This window comes from Hemitrygon akajei, chromosome 29 (genome assembly GCF_048418815.1).
Source record: "Hemitrygon akajei chromosome 29, sHemAka1.3, whole genome shotgun sequence".
Lineage (NCBI taxonomy): Eukaryota > Metazoa > Chordata > Chondrichthyes > Myliobatiformes > Dasyatidae > Hemitrygon > Hemitrygon akajei.
Genome location: NC_133152.1, coordinates 43,397,596 through 43,425,473, shown reverse-complemented (window position 1 = coordinate 43,425,473; position 27,878 = coordinate 43,397,596). Strand labels below are relative to the sequence as shown.

Below are 27,878 nucleotides of genomic sequence, written 5' to 3'. Positions count from 1 at the left end.
ACCAGAGTTGTTGTGCTGTGGGAGTGGTAAGATCTGACTGGGAGGACCATTCTCACTGCCAGCGCTGTTTTCCTTCAGCAACAATTTTACCAGTAGGTCGGATAGTCCGCTCAAATGATTCGCCACACCCAGAGGATGCGCTGTGAATTTTAATTGGAGTATCAGTATTGTTCTGTACTCTGCGTTGTCAAGAGCTGGGAGTTCCTTACTGTCACAGTCTGTGTGACTGACTTCAATAGCAAGAACAAACTAGCATCTCTGTTCATAAACATGGGATATTTGTATCTGGAAAAGTTTGCTTCCAGAGTTTTTATTCTGCTTTGTGCCCGGTCAGCTATTGGTAATAAAGAACACTGGACCTACCAAGGTAACTAAGATATTTATCTCACGTGATTTAATACAAAAATACTTGCCTTCTCTTTTTCAAGTGGCAATATTATAAAAGCGATACCGTAAAAGTACTGATGTGAAAGAATCTGCATGGATAGTATACAAAACAACGGTTTTCACTACAGTATACCTCAGTACTTGAGAAAATAATGAACCAATTTTCAATGATCATTTAATTTTATTTTTGTAATTGTGTTCTTTCTTGTTTAATCTTGCAGAATATACACTCAGTGGCCCAGTGTCCTGGAAAAGATTCTTGGCCCGAAACGTTGACTGTTTATTCCTTTCCATGTCTGATCTGCTGAGTTTATCCAGAATTCTGTATGGCAGTGGCCAATTTATTAGGTACAGGGGTGTATCTAATAATGTGGCCTCTGACTGAATGCTTGTGGTAGTACAAAACTCAGATTACCTGCACCATGCAATTGATAAATTTAACAGGGGATGTTTTTTGTTAATTTCTTGTGTCTGTTATTCATTGCTTTTTCCCAGAAGGAGACTTAAATGAAGCTCATTGGAGTTCAAAATATCCAGCGTGTGCTGGCAAGCACCAGTCTCCCATTGACATTCAGAGGAAGAAGGTCCTGTACAATCCCACCCTGCCCGGTCTAGAGTTAGACGGATACGACGGTCCCCACGAAGGAATGTTCCTGGTGTTAAATAATGGTCATTCAGGTCTGTCATTCTTTTGCTCTACACTGTAACAATAAAATTAAATGTCTTATAAAATGTATTTGTATAATTTGTGAAATTCATTGTCAAGTCATTGGGTATATTTAAAGCAGAAGTTGATAGGTTCTTCATCAGTAATGGTATCAAATGTTATGGGGAGAAGGCAGGAAAATGGGGTTGTGAGGGATAATAGATCAGCCATGATGGAACGAGAGAACTGACTCGATGGGCCGAATGGCCTAATCCTGCTCCTATGTTTTATGGTCTGATTCAGTCCGATAATTCTATATAATCTATCCCTTTTCATTTGCTTTCTAGTAGCCATGTACAATATTAACATTTAAAAGATAATTGGATAAGTATAGGTGTACAAGATGATGAGAGGCATTGATCACGTGGATAGTCAGGGCGGAAATGGCTAGCATGAGAGAGCACAGTTTTAAGGTGCTTGGAAATCAGTACAGAGCAGATATCAGGGGTAAGTTTTTTATGCAGAGAGTGGTGAGTCTGTGGAATGGGCTGCCGGTGACAGTGTTGGAGACGGATATGATAGGGTCTTTTAAGAGACTCCTGGATAGATATATGGAGCTCAGAAAAACAGAGGGGTATGGGTAACTCTAGGTAATTTCTAAGGTAAGGACGTATTAGACGCAGCTTTGTGGGCCGAAGGGCCTGTATTGTGCTGTAGGTTTTCTCTGTTTCTAAGTATGCATAGGAAAGGTTTAGACCAGGGGTTCCCAACCTCTTTCTACGCCATGGACCAAACCCATTAAACAAGGGGTTCATGGACCCCAGTTTCAGAGGGACATGGGCAAAACAAGTGGAACTGTTAGGTGATCAGCTTGGTTGTCATGGACAAGCTGGGCTGAAGTTCAAAGTACATTTATTATGAAAATACACTTACATTACCATACCATCTTGAGCTTCAACTTCTTGCAGGTTTTTGCATGTGAGAAGCAGGAAGAGGCCGGGGATATATCCTTGGGAAACACCATGGTAACAATGCTAGTGTAGGAAGAGGAGCTATTACTTACAACAGCTCCAAGAGATAGAAAGGAACTGGCTGAGGTATGAGTATTGTGAGCAGTTTTGGGCCCTTTATCTAAGAAATGATGCACTGGCGCTGGTAAAGATCCAGGGCAGGTTCACTAGAATGATCCCAGGAATGAAAAGGTTAATGTATGAGGAGCGTTTGATGACTCTAGGCCTGTACTTGTTGGAGTTTAGAAGAATCAGGAGGGATCTCATTGAAACCTATCAAATATTGAAAGGCATAGAGTGGATGTGGAGAGGATGATTCCTTTTGTGGGGGAGTCTAGGACCAGAGGGCACAGCCACAGAATAGAAGACATTCTTTTAGAACAGAGATTAGGAGGGTTTTTTTGGGCAGAGGGTAGTGAATCTGTGGAATTCATTGCCACAGACAGTTGTGGAGGCCAAGTCATTGGGTATATTTAAAGTGGAAGTTGATAGGTTCTTGATTAGTCAGGGTGTCAAAGATTACAGGGAGGGGGTGGGGGAGGCAGGAGAATGGGGTTGAGAGGGATATTAAACCAGCCTTGTCCAAATGACCTAATTCTGCTCCAATGTTTTATGGAGTTAGGTTTCACTCCACTGGAGAGTGTTGGGATCAGAAGGCGGATGGCATGGGAAGCCAGGTCAAAAGTTGAGAAAGACAGAGTAAGTTTGATTACAAACACAAGGGATTCTACAGATTGTGGAAACCAGAGCAACACACACACCAAAGTCTGGAGGAACTCAGGTCAGGCAGTATCTATGGAGGGAAATGAACAGTCAACCTTCCAAGTTGAGACTCTTCATCAGGACTGGAAAGACAGGAGGCAGAAGCCAGTACAGATGTGGGGAGGGGTATAGCAGGAGCCGGCAGGTAATATCCAGGTGAGAGTGTAAATGTAAAATGGTGGGAGATAATAGTTGGAAGTGACATGGCACCAGAGAAGATTTCGGTCAAGTTCATATAGAAACTATAAGGAATATGATGAATGGGTTTGATTAGATTGTTTCAGTGATGTATATATTACTGTGTAAGAGTGTTTGTTTCCAGATATTAAGATATGTATTGCTCTGTCATGCATACGTATATCACACAGACATGCACATGCATTTATACCACACGTGCACACAAACTTAAACGTGCAGCCGCTTGCACACGCACAGATGCACAGTTACACAAGCACAGAGACACACAGGTGCACACATACACATATGCACGCATAACACACTGAGACACACCACACGGACATTTAAACACACAATTATATATACACACATAAATAAACAGACATACTCACTTACATTCTTATACACACATGCAGTACACATACACATTTATACACATAGACATATATACCCACGCACAAAAACACATACATACAGTACACATATAAACAGACATGTTCACATGCAGAGCATTCATATAACATAGAAATTTACAGCACATTACAGGCCCTTCGGCCCACAATGTTGTGCCGACCATGTAACCTACTCTAGAGACTGCCTAGAATTTCCCTACTGCATAGCCTCTACTTTTCTAAGTTTCATGTACCTATCTAAGAGGCTCTTAAAAGACCCTATTGTATCTGCCTCCACCACCACTGCCAGCAGTGCATTCCATGCACCCACCACTCTCTGTGTGAAAACCTTACCCCTGACATCCCCTCTGTACCTATTTCCAAGCACCTTAAAACTATGCCCCCTCGTGTTAGTCATTTCAGCCCTGGGAAAAAGCCTCTGACTATCCACACGGTCAATGCCCCCCATCATCTTATACACCTCTATCAGGTCCCCTCTCATCCTCCGTCATCCAAGGAGGAAAGGGCAAGTTCACTCAACCTATTCTCATGAGATACGCCCTCCATTCATAAAATACTTAGACGAGAAATGCACATATTAGCCAGTAATCTCATGCAATTTGCTTTCACAGTTGCGATAAATTTGCCTCCCTCTATGTCCATCAGCAAAGGGCTGAAGGACCGTTACACGGCTGTTCAGATGCACTTCCACTGGGGTGGACTCGACCTGGAGAGTAGTGGCTCTGAGCACACGATTGATGGCATACGATATGTGGCAGAGGTACAGTAAAATACCTTTCGATTATACCGAGACAATAAGGAAAGTTGATGGAATCCGATAAATTTTGTTTCAGGCTCCTGTTAGGCTGTCGTTTGCAGAAATGCAGCACAGTAGTAAAGTCATCAGCATAATACGATTACAGCGCAAATTCAATTCCCACTGCTGTCTGGAAGGAGTTTGTACGTTCTCCCCGTGACTCTGTGGGTTTCCTCCGGGTGGTCCGATTTCCTCCCACAGTCCAAAGATGTACTGGTAGGTAGGTTAATTGGTCATAAGTGGGTGGCCTGGGCGTGTTGGTCCAGAAGGGCTTGTATCTCTAAAGCAAAAACTAATTGCAATGTCCCTTTAATACAAACCAGTGCATTTTGCAACCCTGGGGTGGTGCAGGTTATATCAGTACCCCAGATTAAATATGGTTTTTCATTGACTCTATTGTGTTCCTTCGTTTTTACTGTGAATGCCTGCAAGAAAATGAATCCTTGGCTTGTATAAGGTAACATATCAGTGCTTGGATAATAAATTTACATTGGACTTTGAAATTTGAAAATTCTGGAGGAACTCAATAAGTCAGGCAGCATCTATGGAAACGAATAGAGTTGAGCTTTCAGGCTGAGATCCTTCATGAGGACTGATCTGTAGAGAATGGGTTTGTGCAGAATCCTCAAAACACAGAACAGTTCAGGCTCTTTGGCCCATGATGTTGTGCCAACATTTTAACCTTCTCAAAGATCAATCTAACTCTTCCCACCAACGTAGCCCTCCAGTTTTCTCTCATCCATGTGCCTATCTAAGAGTCTCTTAAATACCCGTAATGCACCTGCCTCTACCACCACCCCAGGCAGGACGTTCCACGCACTCACCACTGCTTATGTAAAAAACTTATCTTTGACATCGCTCCTTAAAATTAGGCCTCCTCGTGTTGGTCATTTTTGCCCTGGGTAGAAGTCTCTGACTGTCCACTCCATCAATGCCTCTTACAACCTTATACACCTCTATCAAGTCATCCCTCACCCTTCACTCCAAACGGAAAGGTCCTACCTACAGAGAGGAGACAGCAGGCACAATGAAGTACATCTGACTGAATCCCTTGGATGTGCAGATCCTCCAGTGGGGAGGGTCGGAGCAGATCGGGCACTTTCCTCTACAAATGTGTTCTTTCGGAATCTGTTGAAAGAAAGGAAAAGGACAAAGACTGGCATTCAGGATGAAATTATAAACTGGATTCAATACTGGCCTCGAAGGAGAAGACAGTGGAAAGTAGATGGTTCCCTCTGAATGGCTAGTGGTGTGCCACAGGGAGTAATGCCTGCTCTGTTGTTGATTGTCATCTGTTGGCTGTCACGTCGATGTATCTTGAAACATCTTGCTTCCCTTTCCTTGTTCCTTATTCCACATTCCTTGTTATGTTGTCCACGCCTTTCATTTTAAGTCTCTTCACTCCTTTCCTTGATACAGTGCCAAGGATCAGTTCCACTGGTGATGCTTCCAGATGTCACCCAAGTTTCCTGTGAGAGGAGGCAGTGGCCTTCTTAATCCTGAAGCTTTCCTTCTTTAGCGTTCACACCCCTGGTCCGTCACAGTGCCTTGACTGTCCCAGGCCACCGAGGTCAAAGTAAGTCTTGGCTCAAGCTCGTTTATAGGGCTCAGTGCAACTGTCCAGAACCTCAGGCACTCTTTCCAAGCAAAACAATGATTAAAAACTGGAGGAAGCCTGCAGATGCTGGAAATCCAAAGCAACACTCACAAAATACTGGAGGGAACTCAGGAGGTTGGGCAACATCTCTGGAAAAGAGTGAACAGTCGACATTTTGGGCAAAGACCCTTCATCAAACAATGATTAAATTGTATTTTTATATACCGTACTCATTGCTTGAAATGTGATCTCCTCTGCTCAGGCACGGACTCTGATAGTTCTGTCTTCACTTTTATACTGGATTCTAACATTTCTCACACTTCTGACCATAAGACACAGGAGCAGAATTAGGCCATTCGGCCCATTGATCATGGCTGATTTATTTTGCACCTAACTTTGGAACACCCTTACTAATCAAGAACCTACAAACCTCCACTGTAAACTTACTCAGTGACTTGGCTTTCACGGCTCTTTTTGGCAATGAACTCCACAGGTTCTCCACCATCTGGCTAAAGAAATTTGTTAGATTAACTTCTTGTTTATTCCCTTCTGACTTGAATAAACACTGGAGGCACATTAGTCTCACTCCAGTCCATTGGAATCAGCTGGAGTGCCAAAAATTTCCAAAGGTGGACAATCCTACAACCACTTCCGTGCTCCGCTCCCCATTGCTCCTCAGAATTGCTTCAGTCTGCGTTGTTGGATGGTGAACTGGACTGAAATGCATTCTTTGACCTCCCTTCTGTCGTAGAGTCAGATGAGGGGATGTTTACTGATTATTTCTTTTACTGAAGCTTACTTTAAGCTCAAGGCATTGCACCTTGACTAGACACCACAAGGCTTTCCATAGAAACACACACAAAGTTCTCAAGGATCTCTGTGGGTCAAGCAAGCATCTGTGGAGAGCAATAAACAGTCAATGTTTTGGGCAGAAAAACCTTATCAGGACTGGAAAGGAAAGGGGAGAAACCAGAATAAGAGATGGGGGGGGGGGGGTGAAGGAGAACAAGATGGCAATGATAGGTGAGACCAGGTGAAGGGGAAGATAGATGGATAGGCAAGAGAGGATGAAATGGGCTAGGAAGAAGAGGTAAAGGGCTGATGAATAAGGAATCTGATAGGAGAGGACAGTGGACCATGGGAGAAAGGGAAGGTGGAGGGGCGCCAGAGGAAGGACATGGGCAGGTGAGAAGAAACAAATGGGTAAGGAGGGAGCAAGAATTGGGAATGGAAAAAGAGAGGAGGAGGAGGAAGAAATTACCAGACATTGGAGAAATCATTGTTCATGATATCAGGTAGGATGCTAAGGTCTAGATTCAGTGCTGAGGTCCACAATTCCAATGAATCTGCAGTTCCCATTTGCATCACCTGTTGGTACACTCTTTGTTTCTTTACTTGTTCCATCATTTCTTAGCCTTGTACCTGAACCATTTTTGTTATTTAGCCTCTAATGGCGTCTCACACTCCTTTGTGGTCGTTCTTTTCTTTCCTCTCTCCACTTCTCTTCATCTTAAAACCTGGTTCCCTCCAAAACTTGTTCTTCTTCTGATGAAAATTTGCCGACCCGAAGCATTAATTCTGTCCCTTTCTCCATGCTCCCTGATCTGCTGAAGATTTCCAACGTTTTTTCTTTGAGTTTCATCATGTTTTGCTTTTGTACCAGGCTTGGTGTAGTCTACTGTAGATGCCAAGCTATCATACAGCCTGGACATTACTGGACTAAAACCATTGCTTCACATTTTGTTTTCCAGTTACACATTGTTCATTACAATTCGGACAAATACAGCAGTTTCTCTGAAGCTTCTACCAAACCAGATGGATTGGCTGTGCTTGCATTTTTCTATGAGGTAAGGCTCAAGATTTCATCAGAAATAAAACTGATTTGCAACTGAGACACTGATGAGATAATGGAAGATACATAACTAGTATGCATCACAGCAAGGTGCAAGGACAACAAGACCATAAGACATAGGAACAGAATTAGGCCATTTGGCCCATTAAGTCTGTTTCACCATTCAGTCATAGCTGATTTATTATTCCTCTCAACCCCATTCTGCGGCCTTCTCTCTGTGCCCTCTGACAACAGAGCCTATCAACCTCTGCTTCAAATATACCCAATGACATGGCCACCTTAGCCGCCTGTGCCAATGAATTCCACAGATTCACCACCTTCTGGCTAAAGAAATTTGTCAGATTAATTTCTTGTTTATTCCCTTCTGACTGGAATAAATACTGGAGGCACATTGGTCTCACTCCAGTTCATTGGAATCAGCTGGAGTGCCAAGAATTTCTGAAGGTGGACAATCCAGCAACCACTTCCACAGTCCAACCCCAACGTCCCTCAGAATAACTTCAGTCTGCGTCACTGGATGGTGACTGAACTTCAGTGCATTCTTTGCCCTCCCTTCCATCATGAAGTCAGATTCTGGCTGAAGTAATTCCTCCTCATCTCTGTTCGAAAATGAACTACCTCTATTCTGAGTCTGTGCCCTCTGGTCCTAGACTCCCCCCACCATGGGAAACATCATCTCCATGTCCGCTCTATCTAGGATTTTCAAACATTCAATTGATTTCAGTGAGATACACCTCATTTTTCTAAACTCTAGCGTGTACAGGCCAAAGCTATCCACCGCTCCTCACAGGTTAACCCTTTCATTCCTGGGATCATTCTTGTGTGAATTTGCTCTGGAAAAGCTACACTATTGAGATAATGTAAGATACGTAATAGTAGACGTTGCAGCAAGACACAAGATCCACATAGTCTGTAGGAGCATGGTTCACCCTTCTAAATCAGAATCAGGTTTAATATCACTGGCATATGTTGTGAAATTTGTTGTTATGTGACAGCACTGATTGAAATACATAATAATAAAAATTGTAAATTACAATGAGTAGTATGTGTGTATACATATACAAACACATATTTAGAAAGTTGAATTAAATAAGTAGAGCAAAAAGATAAAAGAAAAGTAGTGAGGTGGTGTTCATGGGTTCAATATCCATTCAGAAATCTGATGGCAGAGGGGAAGAAACTATTCTTGAATCGTTAAGTGTGTGCCTTCAGGCTCCTGTACCTCTTCCCTGAAGGTAGCAATGAGAAGAGGGCATTTTCTGGGTGATGTGTGTGATGGATGCTGCCTCCTTGAAGGTGCCCTGGATGTTGGGGAGGATAATGCCAGTGATGGAGCTGAAAGGGTTTACAACTTTCTGCATCTTATTTCAGTCTTGTGCAATGCCCCCCTCATAGACCCTTGCTCTTCTCCCCGAAATATTGGCCACCCGAGATGCTGCCTGACCTGCTGAGCTCCTCCAGCAGTTTGTTTTTGCTCCAGATTACAGCTTTTGCAAGTCCCTTGCATCTTCTTATCTTTGGTTTCCTTTTAGTCCAAAATCTATCAACCATGGCTGTAATGACTCTGATTCCCTGAGGGAGAAAGATTACCGTGAAACTCTGACAGTCTGGCATCTGATTGGATGTTCTGATAGTTTGGCATATGGTTCACTCATTGGTCCAGATCATGAGGTGGTGGTCCGGGGTACATGACCAGGGCCATGTTTGTTATCCGGAATGTCCGTGGGTGTGAGGGGGCAGTGGGCTTGTTGTGCTGTTGTTGTTTGTTATGTTCTAGGTTGTTCTGCTGAGCATTATGGGTATTGCATGTTGGTGCTGGAAGGTGTGGTGACACTTGTGGGCTGCCCCCAACATAGCCTCAGGTGTGTTGGTTGTTAACGCAAAGGATGCATTCCACTGCGTGCTTCACTGCATACAGTAAACTTGAATGTTGAAAATGTGGGCCAGTGTACTGCCGGAGATGGATCTGAAACATGGGTAACCCCACTCCTGGTGTTAGGATCTGAAACATGGGTAACCCCACTCCTGGTGTTAGGATTTGGAGAGGCATGGTAGCTTAGCAGTTAGCACAACGCTTTACAGTATCGGCAGCCTGGATTAAATTCCCGACGCTGCATGTAATGAGTTTGTAGGTTCTAACCTGAGACCGCAGGGGTTTCCTCCGAGTGCTCCAGTTTCCTCCCAAAATCCAAAGACCTACAGGTTAGTAGGCTAATTGGTCGTTGTAAATTATCCCGTGATTAGTCTAGGATTAAATCAGGGGATTGCTGGGTGGCTGCATAGCTGTAAAGGGCTGGAAGAGCCTGTTCTGGGCTGTACCACAATAAATAAATAAAAATTAAAGATTTGTGGCCAGGCCCAGGGTCCACTGTGTTTGTATATTTCCTGCTCCCTTTCACCTCAACAAATTCACTGGAAAACCCATTATTTTACCATGTAAAATGTAAAAACCTGAAGTAAAAACATGTTGAGGTATTAAGGTAAATATTTGAAATCTTTTTCTCATGGTAGGTGTATCAAAAACAAAAAGCTGGAGCTTTAAGGTGAGAGGAAGGAACTTTAAAGGGTTTCATGCACAAATTGCTGGATTCCTGATGAAAAGTCAAGTCTTCATTCCTCTCCACAGGTGCGGTCTGACCTGCCGAGCTGCTCCAGCATTTTGTGTGTGTTACTCTGGATTTCCAGCAACTGCAGAAACTCTTGTGGGTATGATTCAGCTTGAAAGGAGAGCTGAGGGTGAAAATTTTTTAACAGAGAGTCACTGATATCTGGAATGTGCTGCAATCAGATATAATTTCTACATTTAAGGGACATTTAGACAAAACACTGGCAGGGAAAAGAAGGGTAAAGTCCTAATGTGGGCAAGTGGGATTAGTGTGGATGGGAAATAAGGGTGGCATAGGTCACTGCACCCACAAAGACACACACACACACACATCCGGGCACACCTACGCACACAGACACCCACCTGTACACCCACCTATCCACCTACCCACCTACCCACACACATATATCGAGATCCAGATACATATATCTTACACACGCATCACTCACACACACTTACCTACCCGCACATCCGGGCACACCTACACACACAGACACCCACCTGGATACCTACCCACACACGTATATCGTGATCCAGATACATATATCTCACGCCCACACATATCATACACATCACTCACTCGGACACACACACACACACACACACACACACACACACAAGAAACTGTGAACTTTTAAATTCACTTCATTAAATTGGGTAACAGCTTCACTTCTCTCCCAGCAGCCGACTTACTCTGTGAATTTCAGTCAATGTACGTGGTTAACCTGTGGGCGAACCAGCTGGTTGACTGATCTGAAAGTCGAGCTGCCTGCAGATGCTGATGTTGCCCTGTTGGTCTCCATGGAGAGCTCAGCACGGGTGACCTCAGGCCAACTCCACACTGAGTAGTGCGCTGTGGTAAAGCGGTCGCTCAGGAACTGCGGGGTTACAGACGTATCCTGGGCAGCTCCACACAGATCTTGGGGTTGGTTTTCCCCAAGGCCCATCACAAATTAAATCAGTGAATGAAATGTGGTTTCCTTCTGTGAAGTGCTGGAGGCTACTTTGTGCCAGTTGGAGGACACGGCATCGACGAATTCAGTCTTCGAGAGAACAGGCCCTGGCTGCACTGGAGCAGCACACATAAAATGCATAAGAAATTCGGCAGATGCTGGAGGAACTCTGCAGGGCAGGCAACAGCTATGCAACTTCTGGGGTCTCGGCTCAAAACTTCGACAATTTATTCCCCTCCAAAGATGCTGCCTGACCAGCTGAGTTCCTCCTGCACGTTGTGCGTGTATTGCTCAAGATTGTCTTATGCTTATGCCTTGCTGAGACCGTAAGACTATGATATAGGAGCAGAACTAGGCCATTTGGTCCCTATCAGGTCTGTTCCGCCATTCCATCATGGCTGATTTATTACCTCTCTCAACCCCCTTCTCCCCATAATCTTTGATACCCTTACTCATCAAGAACCTATTAATGTCCATTTTAAATATAAGACCTTAAGATAATGGAGCAGAATTAGGCCATTTGGCCCACTGAGTCTTCTCCACTATTTCATCATGGTGATCCATTCCCTCTCAGCCCAATCTCCTGCCTCTTCCCTTCGTGGCCTGACCAATCAGGAATCTATCACCCTCTGCCTTAAATATACTCAATGACTTGGCCTTTACAGCGGCCTGTGGCAACGAATTCCACTTCGGGGCTCCAAAGCTCTGGAATTGCCCCCTCTCTCCTTCCTACAGGAAAGATATTAATAAGCTTAAAAGAATGCAAAGAATTGGAAAAATGGGCTGAAAATGGCAGATGGAATTTGAGGCAGACAGGCGCAAAGTTTTGCACTTTGGGAAAACCAACCAGGGTAGATCTTACACAGTGAACAGTGAACAGTGTGGGGGAACAAAGGGATCTGGGAATACAGGTACACGATTCATTGGAAGTGGCATCACAGGAAGAAAGGGTCGTAAAGGGATCGCACATTGGCCTTCATAAATCAATGTACTGAGTACAGAAGATGGGAGGATATGTTGAAGTTGTTGTACAAGACGTTGGTGAGACCTAATTCGAAGTATCTGTGCAGTTTTGGTCACCAATCTAAAGAAAAGATGTAAACAAGTTTGAAAGGCTGCAAAGAAAATTTACAAGGATGTTGCCAGGTCTGAAGGACCTGAGTTTTTGGGAAAGGGTAGATTTTGAATGGGTTAGGACTGTGTTCTTTTGAATGTAGAAGACTGAGAGGAGATTTGATAGAGGTATATAAAATTATGAGGGGTATAGATAGGGTAAATGCAAGCAGGCTTTTTCCACAGAAGCTGGATGGGACTGCAACCAGATGGACTAGATGAACCATTTCTCAGATGTAGTACTCTGTGATTCTAAGACTCCAAACGTTCTGTCTCTTATTTTGCCTCAGAAGATGCTCCTTTAAATCTATCTCGGAGTAAACTGTTTGGACATTTTATTTTATACATCCATGTGGACCTACGTTAAGTTGTTGCCTGGTAGCTTTTGAGAAACTAAAAGTTCAAAGTTCAAAGTCAATTTATTATCGAAGTATGTATACACTCAATGGCCATTTTATTAGGTACACCTGCACACCTTCTTGTTAATGCAAATATCTAATCTTGTGACAGCAACTCAACTGCATAAAAACATGCAGACGTGGTTAAGAGGCTCAGTTGTTGTTCAGAACAAATGTTAGAATGGGGAAGAAATGTGATCCAAGAGACTTTGATCATGGAATGGTGTCAGATGGGGTATCTCAGAAACCGGTGAGCTCCTGGGATTTTTATGCACAACAGTCTCTGGAGTTTACAGAGAATGGTGTAAAAGCACAAAAAAAAAACAGCAGTGATCAGCAGTTCTGTGGACAAATGTGCCTTGTTAATGAGAGAGGTCAGAGGAGAATGACCAGACTGGGTCAGGATGACTGGTCAATGAGAGAGGTCAGAGGAGAATGGCCAGACTGGGTCAGGATGACTGGTCAATGAGAGAGGTCAGAGGAGAATGGCCAGACTGGGTCAGGATGACTGGTCAATGAGAGAGGTCAGAGGAGAACGGCCTGACTGGATCAAGCTGACAGGAAGGCGACAGTAACTCAAATGACCACACGTTACAATAGCGGTGTGCAGAAGAGCGTTGAAGTGGATGGGCTACGGCAGCAGAAAATCATGAACATGTACTCACTCCTTGGCCACATGATTAGGTACAGGAGATACCCTGAGATTCATTTTCTTGGAGGCATTTACAGTAGAACAGAGAAATACAATAGAATCAATAAAAACTACACATAAAGATGACAAACAAACAGTATGCAAAAGAAGACAAACTGCAAATCTAATAAATAAATAAATCAATAACAACATTGCGAGCACTTACCTTGAAAGTGAGTCCATAGGTTGTGGAATCAGGTGAGTTGTTTAGATAAGTGAAGTTATCCACGCTGGTTCAGGAGCCTGATGGTTGAAGGGTAATAACTGTTCCTGAACCTGGTGCTGTGGGACCTCGGGCTTCTGTACCTCCTTCCCAATGGCAGCATGGCCTGGATGGCGGGGGTCCTTGTAGCTCAGTGACGGGGAGAGTTTTTCCTGTGATGGGACTGGGCAGAATCCACTAAGTTTTGTAGGCATTTCCATTCATGGGCATTGACTGAATCTTTAAAAGGTGCTATGCCAATGAACATCGCTCTGTTATTTCAGGTGTCCCATTTCTTTAACAAAGTGCCTGTTCCCCAGTTGTCTTGGCAAAGATCCTTGTTCCAGCAAGATCTTCAATGCTCTGATTCCATACAAACCCGAGTGGATTACAAACTGTGGCTGATAGAAGGACAGATAGCAAGATAAATTGAAAGACTTGAAATTAATCTGCGAGAAAAGAAGGCAAGCTGAATAATTAAGAAAGCAACAGTTCAAACAAACCAACAGTAAATGAGGTTGGGGTTAAGCCAAAAATGAATAAACAATAAGATAAGCATCAACTCCGCTCCACCATTCAATCATGTTTTACTCATCCCTATTCTCCCACCTTCTTCTTGAACCCTGTACTCCCTTACCAATCAGGAACCCATCAATCTCTGCCTTAAACACACCCAATGGCTTGACCTCTGTGGCAGCAAATTTCACAGATTCACCTTTGTCTGGCTGAAGAATTCACCATCTCAGCTTTAAAGGGACATCTCTTTATATGAAGGCTTGGGTGGTGAGGTGGAGACACGAGGTGTAAGGTCCGTCTTCCCTCCGCTAGCCTGCAGGTCACCCTTGGGCAATGTGTAGCACCTGCTTAGCCCCCCGAATGAGGTCACATAAAGCAATGGGAGCAGGTGGTGGATGGTCGTATGAGCAGCCGGTACAAATCATAAGTCCTGGTTATGCAACCACTGACGCCAGGCAGACAATCGCTGAAGATCATTGATAATGGCTGGGGTCACCCGTCTTGTAAAGACACCACTCAGAAGAAGGCAATGGTAAACCACTTCTGTAGAAAAATATGCCGAGAACAATATGATCATGGTCACCTATGTCATACGACATGTCACATAATGATGATGAGGGTGATATGCCCTCAGATCCAAGGTTCTCCTACTAATGGAAATATCCTCTCCACATCCAGAATCAATGAGACTCCAGGTGCAAGTTGATGGGATCAGCAGAGCAATATTTTGGCACAGACTAGATGGGCTGAAGGGCCGGTTCCACACTGTTGTACTCAATGATACCATGACACTATGATTCTATTCCCTCTCATTCTTCTGACGTCCATCAAGTACAGGGCCAAAGCCATCAAAGGCTCCTCGTACAGTACGTTATACCAGATGGTGATGAAACCAGTCAGCAAACCAACCAGTCACGTGGGGGAGCTACAATATATCCATATACTCACGAGCTAATGGCGGAGAGATGTTTTGTTGTGGTTTTATGACTGACTGTTTACTCCATGGCTATTTTCCAGGATGGACATTTGGAAAACACATACTACAGTGACTTTATCTCCAGCTTGAGTAAAATCCGTTACGCAGGTACATTGTCTTCTCTTCTATTTAAAATAAATGTAGAGGATCTGGGCTTTGGGGTGGAGATACCTCTCTACCAAAGGAGGAGTAAGGTGCTCCATCCCTCTGCTGGCCTTCAGATCACCCTTGGAAAAGTTGTAGCACCTCCTTTAGCACCCCCCCCCCCCCCGATAAGGGTCACATGAAGCCACGGGAGCAGCTGGTGCATATCACAACTCCTGGTTATGCGACCACTGATGCCAGGCAAAAAATCTCTGGAAAGTGTTGCTAATGGCTGGGGTCACCCTTCTTGATAAGGCACTGCCCAGAAGAAGGCAATGGCAAACCACTTCTGTAGAAGAATTTGCCAAGAATAATCATGGTTATGGATAGACCATGATCACCCATGTCATACGACATGGCACATAATGATGATGTCCTACAACATGGTACACAATGATGATGATGTTGGATAATAGAAAGATGGAGGGCTCTGTAGAAAGGGAGGGTTTGATTGATCTTAGAGTAGGCTAAAGGGTTAGCACAACATTGTGGGCTGAAGGGCCTTTACTGTGCTGGACTGTTCTATATTTTATTCAGATTATCTGCAACTTTCTCTTTCCCTTTCAGGCCAGTTTACAGAAATGCAACCATTTGACATCAGCACAATGCTGCCAGATAACCTCTCCAACTTCTACAGATACAAAGGTTCTCTGACAACCCCACCTTGTTTTGAGTCTATAATCTGGACAATCTTTGACACACCAATTGTGCTCTCCTCTAATCAGGTAAAAATGATCCCAATTATGTTTTTATAAAGATCAGTCTAATATCTGTAAAGATAGGAACAAATATGATGTGCAATAAAGATTCAATGGACTGACTGGTTACTAGGATGGAAGAATTTGCTTATTAGGGGAGAGTGACTAGACTAGGCCTGTCTCTGCCAGGGTTTAGAAGAATGAAAGACAATCCTGGAAATATAGAGTAACACAGGACAGAAACAGGCCCTTCAGGAAACTGGTCAACCACTTCATTCCACATACGAACACCCCCTTGGCAGAAAAGCCATCCCTCAATTCCAATTCCGATTCATTTATCCATCAGATGTACATCGAGACATACAGTGAAATATGTAATAAGCTAAATTTCCAGTCCACGGCCTCCTCCACTGCTGCATTGAGGCCACAATCAGGTTGGGGGAGCAACACCTTATACTCTGTTTGGGTAGCCTCAAACCTCAAGGCATGAACATCAATTTATTGAACTTCCGGTAATTGTTCCCCCTTCACCATTTCCCATTCCTTTCTCCCTCTCTCACCCTATCCCCTTATCTGCCCATCACCTCCCTCGGGTGCTCATCCCCCTTCCCTTTCTTCCATGGTCTTCTATCCTCTCAACAGATTCCCCCTTCGCCAGCCCTTTATCTCTTTCACCAATCAACTTCCCAGCTCTTCATTTCACCCTCTCTTCCCTTCCTGGTTTCACCCATCACCTGCCACCTTGTACATCTTCCTCCCCTTCACCCACCTTCTTACTCTGACTTCTCCTCTTTCTTTCCAGCCCTGAAGCATCAACTGTGTCTTCTTTTCCATAGCTGCTGCCTGACCTGCTGAGCTCCCCCAGCATCTTGTGTTTGTTGCAAACACGGTGTGAGCTGGGTTTTTATTCTTCTAAACTCCATTGAGTTCAAGCGCAGAGGATCTATGTGCTCTTGTTGCATTCACTACACTTCATAAGTTAACTTTTCTCCCGATATTTTTCCGGAGATCCGATTGTTGGAAAACTCTGTGATGGACTGGGAGAACAAGACCCTGAGGAATGATTATCGGCACGCACAGCCAATCAACGACAGAGTTGTGGAAGCCTCATTTCAACCTCTCCAGGAGAAAGGTGTAACACCTTAGCACAAGCAATGCATATTTTAGCCCTGTGCCTCATAATCCCATTGACACCATGACTTATTTTTGTCACTAATAGGTTCTTGCCACCTTGATACTCTTCAAAGGAAGTTGGATAGAATTGAAGGAATTTTGAATAAATTACAGAATTCGGAATCAGGTAGGAATGACAACACAGAATTATTACTGTCATTGCGAACGTGGCAGCTAAAATATGCATAACAAGCTCCCACAATAGGATTGTGCCCAGTCTGACCCATGCCTACTCGCCTTTTGTGGCATGTCCTTGGTCCCAGGGCTCTTGACCCCTTGCTGAGGTGGGGATCCTATTAAGTAGAGGATGGTGACTTGGCTTCAGGAGATGGAATCTGAAACTGGACCCCAAAACTGACCTGATGGTTTTCTGACCGGTCATCCAGTCACAGTGCTGCCTGATGTATGTGTGCGTGTGTGCTCCAGATTTCCAGCATCTGTAGTCGCTGGTCTTGAAGTTAACACAGTGCAATTCCTTACCCCCTCCTGGAGATGGCAGCAGAGCCCCACTCACTTTACTCGTCCCCAGCACCAACTAACCGCAGGCCTTGAAACAGTATAGCTGTCAATTATTCAGTATTTCATTTTCGTCTCATTAAGCTGTCCATTCCTGATGAGAAGGTTCTGGCTCTCCTCCGGTCTGTGGGCACCGAGGCTATCGTGCTCCCTGCACGAACTGTTTGCGTCACAGCCTGATATGGAACCACCAATGCCCAGGAACAGTCATGCAGAAAGGTGTGAGTACAGCCCAGTCCATCACAGGCAAAACCCAGGAACCCCTGATGGGCTGATTAGATATTTGCATTAATGAGCTGGTGTAGCTAAAAAAGCAACCACTGAGTGTGATTATACGCTTTGATAATAAATTTATTTTGACTTTGACTTGACTTACTTTAACTTTGAGACTCTTCAGCAGGTTGGGCTGCGGGTTGCAGATGGACAGTTTTGGGTTAATATCACTCTTTCGGCCGCTTGCATGTCCTAGGGACACACTCTCGTTTCTGACTGACACACTGAATGTTCCTTTCCTATTTTGAGAGATCACAAGACCCAGATCCCCACCAGACAGTGGAGATGTACCACTTTCTCAAATGGCTCTGAGGATATTCTCCAGTCTTTGAGCTGTCCACAATCTTTTGCCGTGACGGAATTCAGAATACAGCGTCTATTTTGGGAATGTCGTGTTGGGGCTCTTGAGGACATGACTTTCCAGTCAGAGCCAGCTGAGAGTCATGAGGACCTCAGTGATGGAGATACTGACCTCAGAGTACACTGCCATTGGTTCACCAATCCTGGTAATAGGTTTGAAAGTTCCTCCCAGTCTATCTCTCCAGTGTTTTGAGATGGAGACACGAGAATCTGCAGATGCTGGAATCTGGAGCAAAAATAAAAGATCTGCTGAAGGAACTCAGCAGGTCAGGCAGCCTCTGTGGAGGAAATGGGACAGTTGACGTCTCTGGTCGAGACCTTTCATCGTTCCAGACCTGCTGAGTGACTCTAGTATCTTCGTTTTTGCTCCAGTATTTTGGGATGTCTGCAGTTTCCAAATATCATTCCACTTCACAAATGGCAAATAACGACATTTTAAATAATAAGCACAAGAGATTCTGCAGATGCCCTAAATCTTGAGCAGCCCACACAAAGTGCTGGAGGAACTCAGCCAGTCAGGCAGCATCTATGGAGGGAAGTTAACAGCCGACATCATTAGGCCCTTCGTCAGGATATTAGAACATACCTTGAAGATGGGGGTCGCATGGTAGTGGAGCAGTTAGCACAACACCTTACAGTACCAGTGACCCGGGTTCAATCCTTGCGTCCACTCCCATAGGTGCTGCCTGACTCGCTGAGTTCCTCTAGCATTTTGTGTGCATTGTTTAACATTAAAGAGGCTAGGAGATACTTTAGAAGTTGAATATAATGGCCATTGACATCTCTGTTTTAAATTGATTTCAAAGGCAGTGAGTTGTCTTCATATCCTGCTTTTCACTTCTCCAAGCAAAGCCTTGTGAGTTACGTGGAGATCCAAACCCTTCGCAGCATGAACCTCACTTCGCTTACAATGTGCTTGTGGATCAGAGCCAGTGATTCCCTGCCGCGGATCCTCCTGTCATACGCAACAAGGGAGAGCGACAACGAACTCGTTCTTTCTGTGGGCCTTGACTGGGGGCTGTGGATTGGAGGCCAGTTTGTGAACGTGCCTTTGAACTTCCAGACAAACGAGTGGGTGCACTACTGTGCAACGTGGACTTCTCAGACAGGAGCGGTGGAAATGTGGAACAACGGGCTAGTAGCCCGGGCGAGACACGTTAAGAAGGGATACATTATTAAAGCAGGCGGATCTCTGATCATGGGGAAAGACCAGGATGGCATTGAGGGCATGTACTCTGATGCTTTTGTGGGAGAGGTAACCACTCTCAACATGTGGGACCATGTGCTCAGTCCTTCAGAGATTCGACGCCTAATGGAATGCAGGTACAGATGGAGGAAGGGTAATGTGGTGGGCTGGGGGGTGAGCTCCGTGGCACTGTTTGGTGGTGTGACACTTGCGGAGGACACCGTTTGTTTTGGATAATGAGCTGGACGGGAGACCCCCGGCATTGTGTCCCCAGGTGGGAGAGGAGTTGGAGATGTAAATGAACATAAGGAACACAGAACAGTACAAACTCTTCATCCCACAATATTGTGCTGACCATTTTTCCTACTCCGAGATGAATCTAAACCTTCCCTCCACATAGCCCTCTTCCTGGTCACCATCCAATCACCCACCTTCCCTCGGTTGCTCTTCCCCTACCAACTCCCTTTGCATCTCAAGTCTTCTTTCCCTTCCAGAGCTTGCTAGCTTAGATGAGAATTGGCATTTATTTCAAGAGGACTAGAAGATCCTTGCGGGCAAGTTTTCTAGTGCTTTTGGGGAGGGTTTAAACTAATTTGGCAGGGGGATGGGAATGGGAGTGATAAGGCTGACGATAGGGCTGTTGTTTTACCATAAGATATAGGGGTAGAATTAGGCCATTTGGCCCATCGAGTCTGCTCCACCATTTCATCATGGCTGATCCATTTTCCCTCTCAGCCCCAATCTCCGGCTTTCTCCCCATTTCCCTTCATGCTCTGACCAATCAAGAATCTATCAACCTCTGCCTTAAATACACCCAATGACTTGGCCTCCACAGCTGCCTGTGGCAACAAATTCCACAGATTCACCACTTTACACGCAGAGGCAGTGTGTAGTGAGACTGTGAGGAAGGACAGGCAGATTGGTCGACCAAAATTGCAGTCAGTGGGATGAGTTGAAGTGTAACATGAGGGCAAAATCAAAAAGGGTGATGAATATAGGACTTGGAGTATGGTAGGTGATCCTGTAGCACAGTTAGAGATTGGGATGTATGACATTCTGGGCATCACTGAGTTGCGGCTGAAAAAAGATTATAGTTGTATTGAAAGGACAGGCAGTAGGCAAAGGAGGTGGCATGGCTCTGTTGGTAAAAAATGAAATCAAATCCTTAGAAAGAAGTGACATAGGATCAGAAGATGTAGGATCTTTGTGGGTAGAGCTAAGAAACTGCAAGGGTAAAAAGACCTTGATGGGCATTAAATACAGGCCTCCAACAGTAGCTGGGATGTGGGATGTAAATTATAATGGGAGATAGAAAAGGCATGTAATAAGGACAATGGTACGATAATCAAAAGGGATTTCAATATGCAGGTACATTGGGAAAATCAAGTTGGTGCTGGATCCCAAGAGAGGGAATCTGTAGAATGCCTACAAGATGGCTTTTTAGAGCAGCTTGTGGTCTAGCCCAATAGGAGAAAGGCAATTCTGGTTTGGGTGTTGTGTAATGAACCAGGAAGCGAAAGGTAAAAGAATCCTTAGGAAGCAATGATCATCATATGATAGAATTCACCCTGAGAGTTTGAGAGGGAGACAATCAAGTCAGATGTATCAGTATTACAGTGGAGTAAGTGTAATTACAGATGCCTGAGAAGGGAGCTGGCCAAAAGTGATTGGAAGGGGACACTAGAAGGGATGATGGCAGAACAGCAATGGCTGGAGTTTCTGGGAGCAATTCAGAAGGTGCAGGATAGCTACACCTCAAAGATGACAGAGGTATCCTCAGGGAAGAAGAGGCACCAGCGCCTGACAGGGGAAGCCAAAGAATGTATAAAAGCAAAAGTGAGGGCATATAGCAGAGAAAAAGTTGTGGGAAGTCAGAGAATTGGAAAACTTTTAAAAACCAACGGAAGGCAACTAAAAATAGCCATAAGGAAAAAAAAGGTGAAATATAAGGTAACCTAGCCAATAATATCAAATAGGATATCAGAAGTTTTTTCTGATATAAAGTGTAAAAGAGAGGTGAGAGTGGATATCAGACCGCTGGAGCATGATGCTGTAGAGGTAGTAATGGGGGACAAAGAATTAACAGATGAACTTGATAAGTATTTTGCATCGGTCTTCAATGTGGACGACACTAGTGGTATGCCAGAAATTTGAGAGTGTCAGGAGCCGAAGTGAATGTAGTAAGGAGAAGGTACTTAGGAAGCTGAAAAATCTGAAGGTAGCCAAGTCACCTGGGCAGATGGAACCCACCTCAGGGTTCTGAAAGAGGTGGCTGAAGAGACTGTGAACGCACTCGTAATGATTTTTCAAGAATCACTGGATTCTGGAATGGTTCCAGTGGACTGGAAAATTGCAAAAGTCACTCCACTCTTTAAGGAGAGAGAAAGGCAGAAGAAAGCAAATTATAGGTTGCGAAGATGTTGGAGTCCATTATTAAGTGTGAGGTTTAGGGTTCTTGGATGCACATGATAAAGTTGGTCAAAGTCAGCATGGTTTCCATAAGGGGAAAATCTTGCCTGACAAATCTGTTGGAATTCTTAGATGAAATAACAGGCAGGATAGACAAAGGAGAATCAGTGGATGTTGTTCACTTGGATTTTCAGAAGGCCTTTGACAAGGTGCCACACATGAGGCTGCTTAACAAGTTAAGAGCCCATGGTATTACAGGAAAGATACCAGCATGGATAGAGCATTGGCTGTTTGGCAGGAGGCAAGAAGTGGGAACAAACTGGGCCTTTTCTGGTTGGTCGCTGGTGAACAGCGGTTGGTATTGGGTCTGCCTCCTTTCATGTTTTATGTCGACAACTTGGATGACGGAATTGATGGCTTTATGGCCTAGTTTGTGGACAATATGAAGATAGCTGGAGGGTAGGTAGTGTTGAGGAAACAAGGAGTCTGCAGAAGGACTTGGACAGATTGGGAGAATGGGCAAAAACTGACAGATGGAATATAGTGTAGGGATGTGTACTGTCATGTAGTTTGGTAGAAGAAATAAAGACAGTAGGCTACTTTTGTAAATGGGCAGAAAACTCAAAAACCATAGGTGCCAGGGACTTCGGAGTTCTTGTGCAGGTTTCTGTAAAAGTTAACTTAACAGGTTGAGTTGGTAGCAAGGAAGGCAAATTCAACGTCAGCTTTCACGCCGAGAGGACTAGAATATAAGAGCAAGAACGTGATGCTGAGGCTTTAGAAGTCATCGGTCAGATCGCACTTGGAATATTGTGAGTAGCTGTAGGCCCCTTATCTAAGAAAAAATGTGTTGACATTGGGGAGGGACCCAAGGAGGTTCACAAGAATGATTCTGGGAATGAAAGATTTAACATACGAGGAGCATTTGATGGCTCTGGACCTGCACTCTTTGGAGTTCAGAAGAATGAGGGGTATCTCATTGAAACCTATTGAATATTGAAAGGCCTAGATAGAATGGATGTGAAGAGGATTATTTCAAATAGTGGAGGAGTCTAGGACCAGAGGGCACAGCCCCAGAATAGAAGGATGTCCCTTCAGAATGGAGATGAGGAGGAATTTCTTTAGCTAGAGAGTGGTTAATCTGTGGAATTCATTACCATAGGCGGCTGTGGAGACCAAGTCATTGGGTATATTTAAAGCAGAATTTTGATAGGTTCTTAATTAGTAAGGGTGTCAAAGGTTACGGGGAGAGGCAAGAGAATGGGGTGGAGAGGAATAATAAATCAGCCATGATAGAATGGCAGAACAGACTTGATGGGCCAAGTGGCCTAATTCTACTACTGTGTCTTATGGTCTTATAAAAGGTAAATGACCTGAACTGTTTCTCTACCCTCAGATGCTGCCTGACCTGCTGGGCAATTCTAGCATTTTCAGTTTTGTAATTACAGATTTCACTCACCTGGAGTGCAGTGCTTATGGAGATGGCTGGGTAAATCTCCTCCTTAATGAGTTTGGCCATCAATTGCACATTGCTGATTGATTTAATTTATATCTAATTATTCCCTGCTACTGCATTTTTTAGGGAAGTGCTTTTATTGCGAAGAGTTTCCATTTCCTCCTCACTTTAACATTGGGTGATATGGCAGTGTAGTGGTTAGCACAATGCTTTACAGTACAGGTGACCTCTGTTCAATTCCCGCTGCAGTCTGTAAGGAGTTTGTATGTTCTCCCTGAGACCATATGGGTTTCCTTTGGGAGCTCCAGTTTCCAGAGACGTGCCAGCTGGTAGGTTACATGGTCATTGTAAATTGTCCCATAATTAGGCCAGGGCTAAATGGGTGCGATTGCTGTGTAGTGTGGCTCAAAGTTCCTACCCTGCGCTGTATCTCAATAAATAAAATAGGTAAATAACTAGACTCTCTTGTCCAAGTGGTTTTCAAAGCTTGCAGGGAGATTTATGCCGGTTAGAAGAATGGGCTGAACATTGGCAGATGGAGTTTAATGCTGAGAAGTGTGAGGTTCTACATTTTGGCAGGAATAATCCAAATAGAACATACAGGGTAAATGGTAGGGCATTGAGGAATGCAGTGGAACAGAGAGATTTAGGAATAACAGTGCATAGTTCCCTGAAGGTGGAGTCTCATGTAGATAGGGTGGTGAAGAAGGCTTTTGGAACGCTGGCCTTTATAAATCAGAGCATTGAGTACAGAAGTTGGGATGTAATGCTAAAATTGTACAAGGCATTGGTAAGGCCAAATTTGGAATATTGTGTACAGTTCTGGTCACCAAATTATAGGAAAGATATCAATAAATTAGAGAGAGTGCAGAGACGATTTACTAGGATGTTACCTGGGTTTCAGCACTTAAGTTACAGAGAAAGGTTGAACAAGTTAGGTCTCTATTCATTGGAGCGTAGAAGGTTGAGGGGGGATTTGATCGAGGTATTTAAAATGTTGAGAGGGATAGATAGAGTTGACGTGAATAGGCTGTTTCCATTGAGAGTAGGGGAGATTCAAACGAGAGGACATGATTTGAGAGTTAGGGGGCAAAAGTTTAAGGGAAACACGAGGGGGTATTTCTTTACTCAGAGAGTGATAGCTGTGTGGAATGAGCTTCCTGTAGAAGTAGTAGAGGCCAGTTCAGTTGTGTCATTTAAGGTAAAATTGGATAGGTATATGGACAGGAAAGGAGTGGAGGGTTATGGGCTGAGTGCGGGTAGGTGGGACTAGGTGAGATTAAGAGTTCGGCACGGACTAGGAGGGCCGGAATGGCCTGTTTCCGTGCTGTGATTGTTATATGTTATATGTTATATGGTTAAGTAAATTGATTATATTGACTTCAGCACTGAACATTAGCTATGAAAGATTACAGTAACTTTATTTGTCAGATGTATATTTAAGTATTTTGATGTCCACATGAATTATAAAACATCTGATAAACCTAATCAAATCCACAATAATAGCATAGAAAAATATTTGATTAAGTACATATACAGATAGAAGGGGTTTAAAGCAGGGGTTCCCAACCTGGACCCCTTGGTTAATGGTAGGAGTCCATGGTATAAAAAAAGTTGGGTTTAGAGGGACATGGGCCAAATGTGGGTGAACAGGACCATCTTAGGGCCAGAAGCATGGTTGTCATGGAAAAACTGGGGCAAAAGACCTGTTTCCATGCTGTCCTGGTCAATCTCATTGACTGGTGTCAATAAACACTATCTAAAAGCTTTTGCATTTGCACGTTACAAAAAACCTTGGCAGAGATATAGGTTTTAAGGAAATTCTTTTAGATGTGAGAGAGTTAATAAGGTAGGTTTAAGGAATGGAATTCTTCCAGCAATGACAATGACACTGAATGATTGTAAATGTATTAGCACTCTTGTTAGACCAAGAGGCAAAGGAGTCTCCTACAAACGTTAACGTGTGTGGTTAGTATTGCACAGATTGATTCCAGCCCAAGGAACATACTGGGGTTGGTTAGAGATGTGTGCTCTTCTCTGCCTTCCGCTGTTGGTGACCCACGTCCCTCAGACTCAGATCCAGCTGCTCCTGCTCCACTTTCATCTCCACATTGTTCCTCTTGGCCAGAATCTGACTGATCTCCAGGAAGGTCTTGTTTTTCGTTTCGGGAATGATGAGGAAGATGTAGGCAAAGGTGGCCAGGCAGATCACCCCAAAAATGATGAAGCTGTACTCGCCAATCCCCTTCTGCAAGGAGAATTTAGTTAGACAAAAAAAAATTAGACAGGAAGGTGTCGAGTTTGTACCTTTGATACCAATATTGACTCCTTAACTCTAACAGTATCAGAATGAAGGGGGAATAATATGGTGTTAACTTTGTAGAGCACCTGTGACTAGTCTGCAAGTTTCAAAGGTTCGAGGGTTCATTTAATATCAGAGAATGTATATAGCGTACAACCTGAAATAAGTACTCTTCACAGACATCCAGGAAACAAGAAACCTCACAGAATGAATGGTAGAAACATCAAAACCCCAAAGCACCCCTCCCATCCTTCGCAAAAGACCCTGAACTTCTAGTTGCTTATAACTTTGAATATCATTCGCTCCATCACTCTGTTCAAGTTCAAGTTTGTTGTCCTTCAGCTATACACATTTGTACAGCTGAATGAAACAACAATCCTCTGGGACCAGGTGCAAAATGCAATACATATATCACATACAGCACATACAATAATATTAAAAGATAAAAATATATTCTGCAGATGTACAAGTTGATGTAAAGTGCATTTACGAAATATAGTTAAATATACAACAGTATGCTGCTACTGCCACTGTCATAAATAAATCTCTGGCCTCTGTCTTTGATAAATTCTACTGTATTTTTTTATTTTCCTGTAAATACCTGCAAGAAAATGAATCTCAGATAGGGTATGGTGACATATACATGCTTTGAAAATAAATTTACTTTGACTTCTTTTCAACTTTGTCTTTGATTTCCAACCTAAGCTCTGGGAACATAATATATGAAGAGAACAAGATGGAGGAGATGAGCACCTAGTCCTTTAAGCCTGCTCTGACACTTATCGTGGCTGATACACAACCCGCCTCTCTAAACCCTTAATAGCCAGAAGTTTATCAATCTGGTTCAATGAACTCAAGGACTGTGGCTTTAAAGAATTCTGGGGTTCCAAAGAATCCCATAGATACTTTGGCTTTGATTTCAACATTGGTGAGTCAGGCAGCATCTTTGGAGGGAAATGAACAGTTGGTGCTTCAGGCTGAAACTTTCATCAGGACTAGAAAGAAAAAGGGCAGAAGCCAGAAGAGAATGGTGGGAGACAGGAACAAAAGAGAAATTAGAGGCAGAAGTTTAAGATGAGAGGTGAAAGATATCAAAGGACGACAGGGTCAACTTTACCATACAGACGGTGGTGCATATATGGAATGAGCTGCCAGAGGAAGCAGTGGAGACTGGTACAATGACAGCATCTAAAAGACATTGGAATACGTAGATGGACAGAAGGGGTCCAGAGGGACGTGGACCAAACATGGGCAAATGGGACTAGCTTGAACCAGCACCATGGTTGGAATGTACAAATTGGGCCAGGAGACCTGATTTCATGCTGTGCTGTTCTAAGACCCGACCAACTGGTGTGGCTTAATTAAATCCCATTTATCCAATCGAATAGATTTTCTGTGTTGCGTGACTATATCTGTTGCTGTTCTTCTATTGCATCCATATTCAATTCATCCACGTGGACTATTAATCCAAACCTAAAATCACAGATGTGTGTTCATGGGGCTGTTCACCCACCCAGTTCACGATAGGGTACATTCACCCATCTCCTGTTGTTACAGGGAAGAAGATCTGCGGATTTGGTAAGTGGGACAGGAGATGCTGATTGTGAGTAAGCATGCTATTTATTTTCAAGACAAACAATGAAACACTCAACCAAGTATCTAAACCAAATAAGTAATTATCTATGCCCCCTATATTTCAAGACAATGACACTAAACAAAAGTAATGGGTACAGCCCAGTCCATTATGGATAAAACCCTCCCAATCATTGAGTACATCTTCATGAAACGTTGTTGCAGGAAAGCAGCATCCATCATCAGAGATCCCCAACACCCAGCACGTGCTCTTTTCTCACTGCTACCATCAGGAAGAAGGTACAGGAGCCTCAGGACTCACACCCCCCAGGTTCAGGAGCAGTTACTGCCCCTCAACCATCAGGCTCTTGAACAAAAGAGTTATAACTTCAATAACCCTTCAAGCTAAACTCGGGTACAGAAACTTACCTAAAATGAATGCCTGAAGTGGCAGGACAGAACAGACTCTACACATACACACAGTGGCAAACACTCATCCAAGGTGTGTGCCCGGCCCTTCTGAACTGCAGCACACCCTCCCCCCACTGTCTACTATTTCCATGGCACCTATCATCTACCCGGTCCACGGTGACCAGAGAGGGAAAGAGACAACACGGTTACCGCGTACTAGATTTAAACCCTGTGGTGAACTACATATACCTGTCTGGACACGCCCCCTGCTGACTGCTCCTGTG

The 27,878-nt window shown here is 43.9% G+C and overlaps 2 protein-coding genes across 6 annotated transcripts in view; one reads left to right on the top strand and one right to left on the bottom strand.

Annotated features, from left to right (window-relative positions):
• Positions 1-200: 200 nt before the first annotated feature.
• ca6 (carbonic anhydrase VI) lies at positions 201-26,416 on the top strand. 3 transcript variants are annotated; one of them, XM_073032270.1, is made up of 10 exons: positions 201-367; positions 883-1,065; positions 4,007-4,155; positions 7,540-7,635; positions 15,136-15,202; positions 15,806-15,963; positions 16,945-17,068; positions 17,156-17,236; positions 19,065-19,581; positions 26,317-26,416. In XM_073032270.1, the coding sequence occupies exons 1-10, from the start codon at positions 271-273 to the stop codon at positions 26,366-26,368; spliced, it is 1,524 nt and encodes a 507-aa protein (XP_072888371.1). In that variant the 5' UTR covers positions 201-270; the 3' UTR covers positions 26,369-26,416. The 3 variants fall into 3 exon arrangements, with proteins under 3 accessions (XP_072888371.1, XP_072888370.1, XP_072888372.1); XM_073032269.1 differs by lacking the exon at positions 26,317-26,416 and having other exon boundaries at positions 19,065-19,779; XM_073032271.1 differs by lacking the exons at positions 19,065-19,581; positions 26,317-26,416 and adding an exon at positions 17,710-17,824.
• slc2a5 (solute carrier family 2 member 5) overlaps positions 24,714-27,878 on the bottom strand; it is a 43,302-nt gene continuing 40,137 nt past the window's right edge. For all 3 annotated transcript variants that reach the window (XM_073032275.1, XM_073032272.1, XM_073032273.1), the window contains exon 13: positions 24,714-25,557. In XM_073032275.1, the coding sequence (XP_072888376.1) occupies positions 25,327-25,557 (231 nt within the window). In that variant the 3' untranslated portion in view covers positions 24,714-25,326. The remainder of the gene's footprint in view (positions 25,558-27,878) is intronic.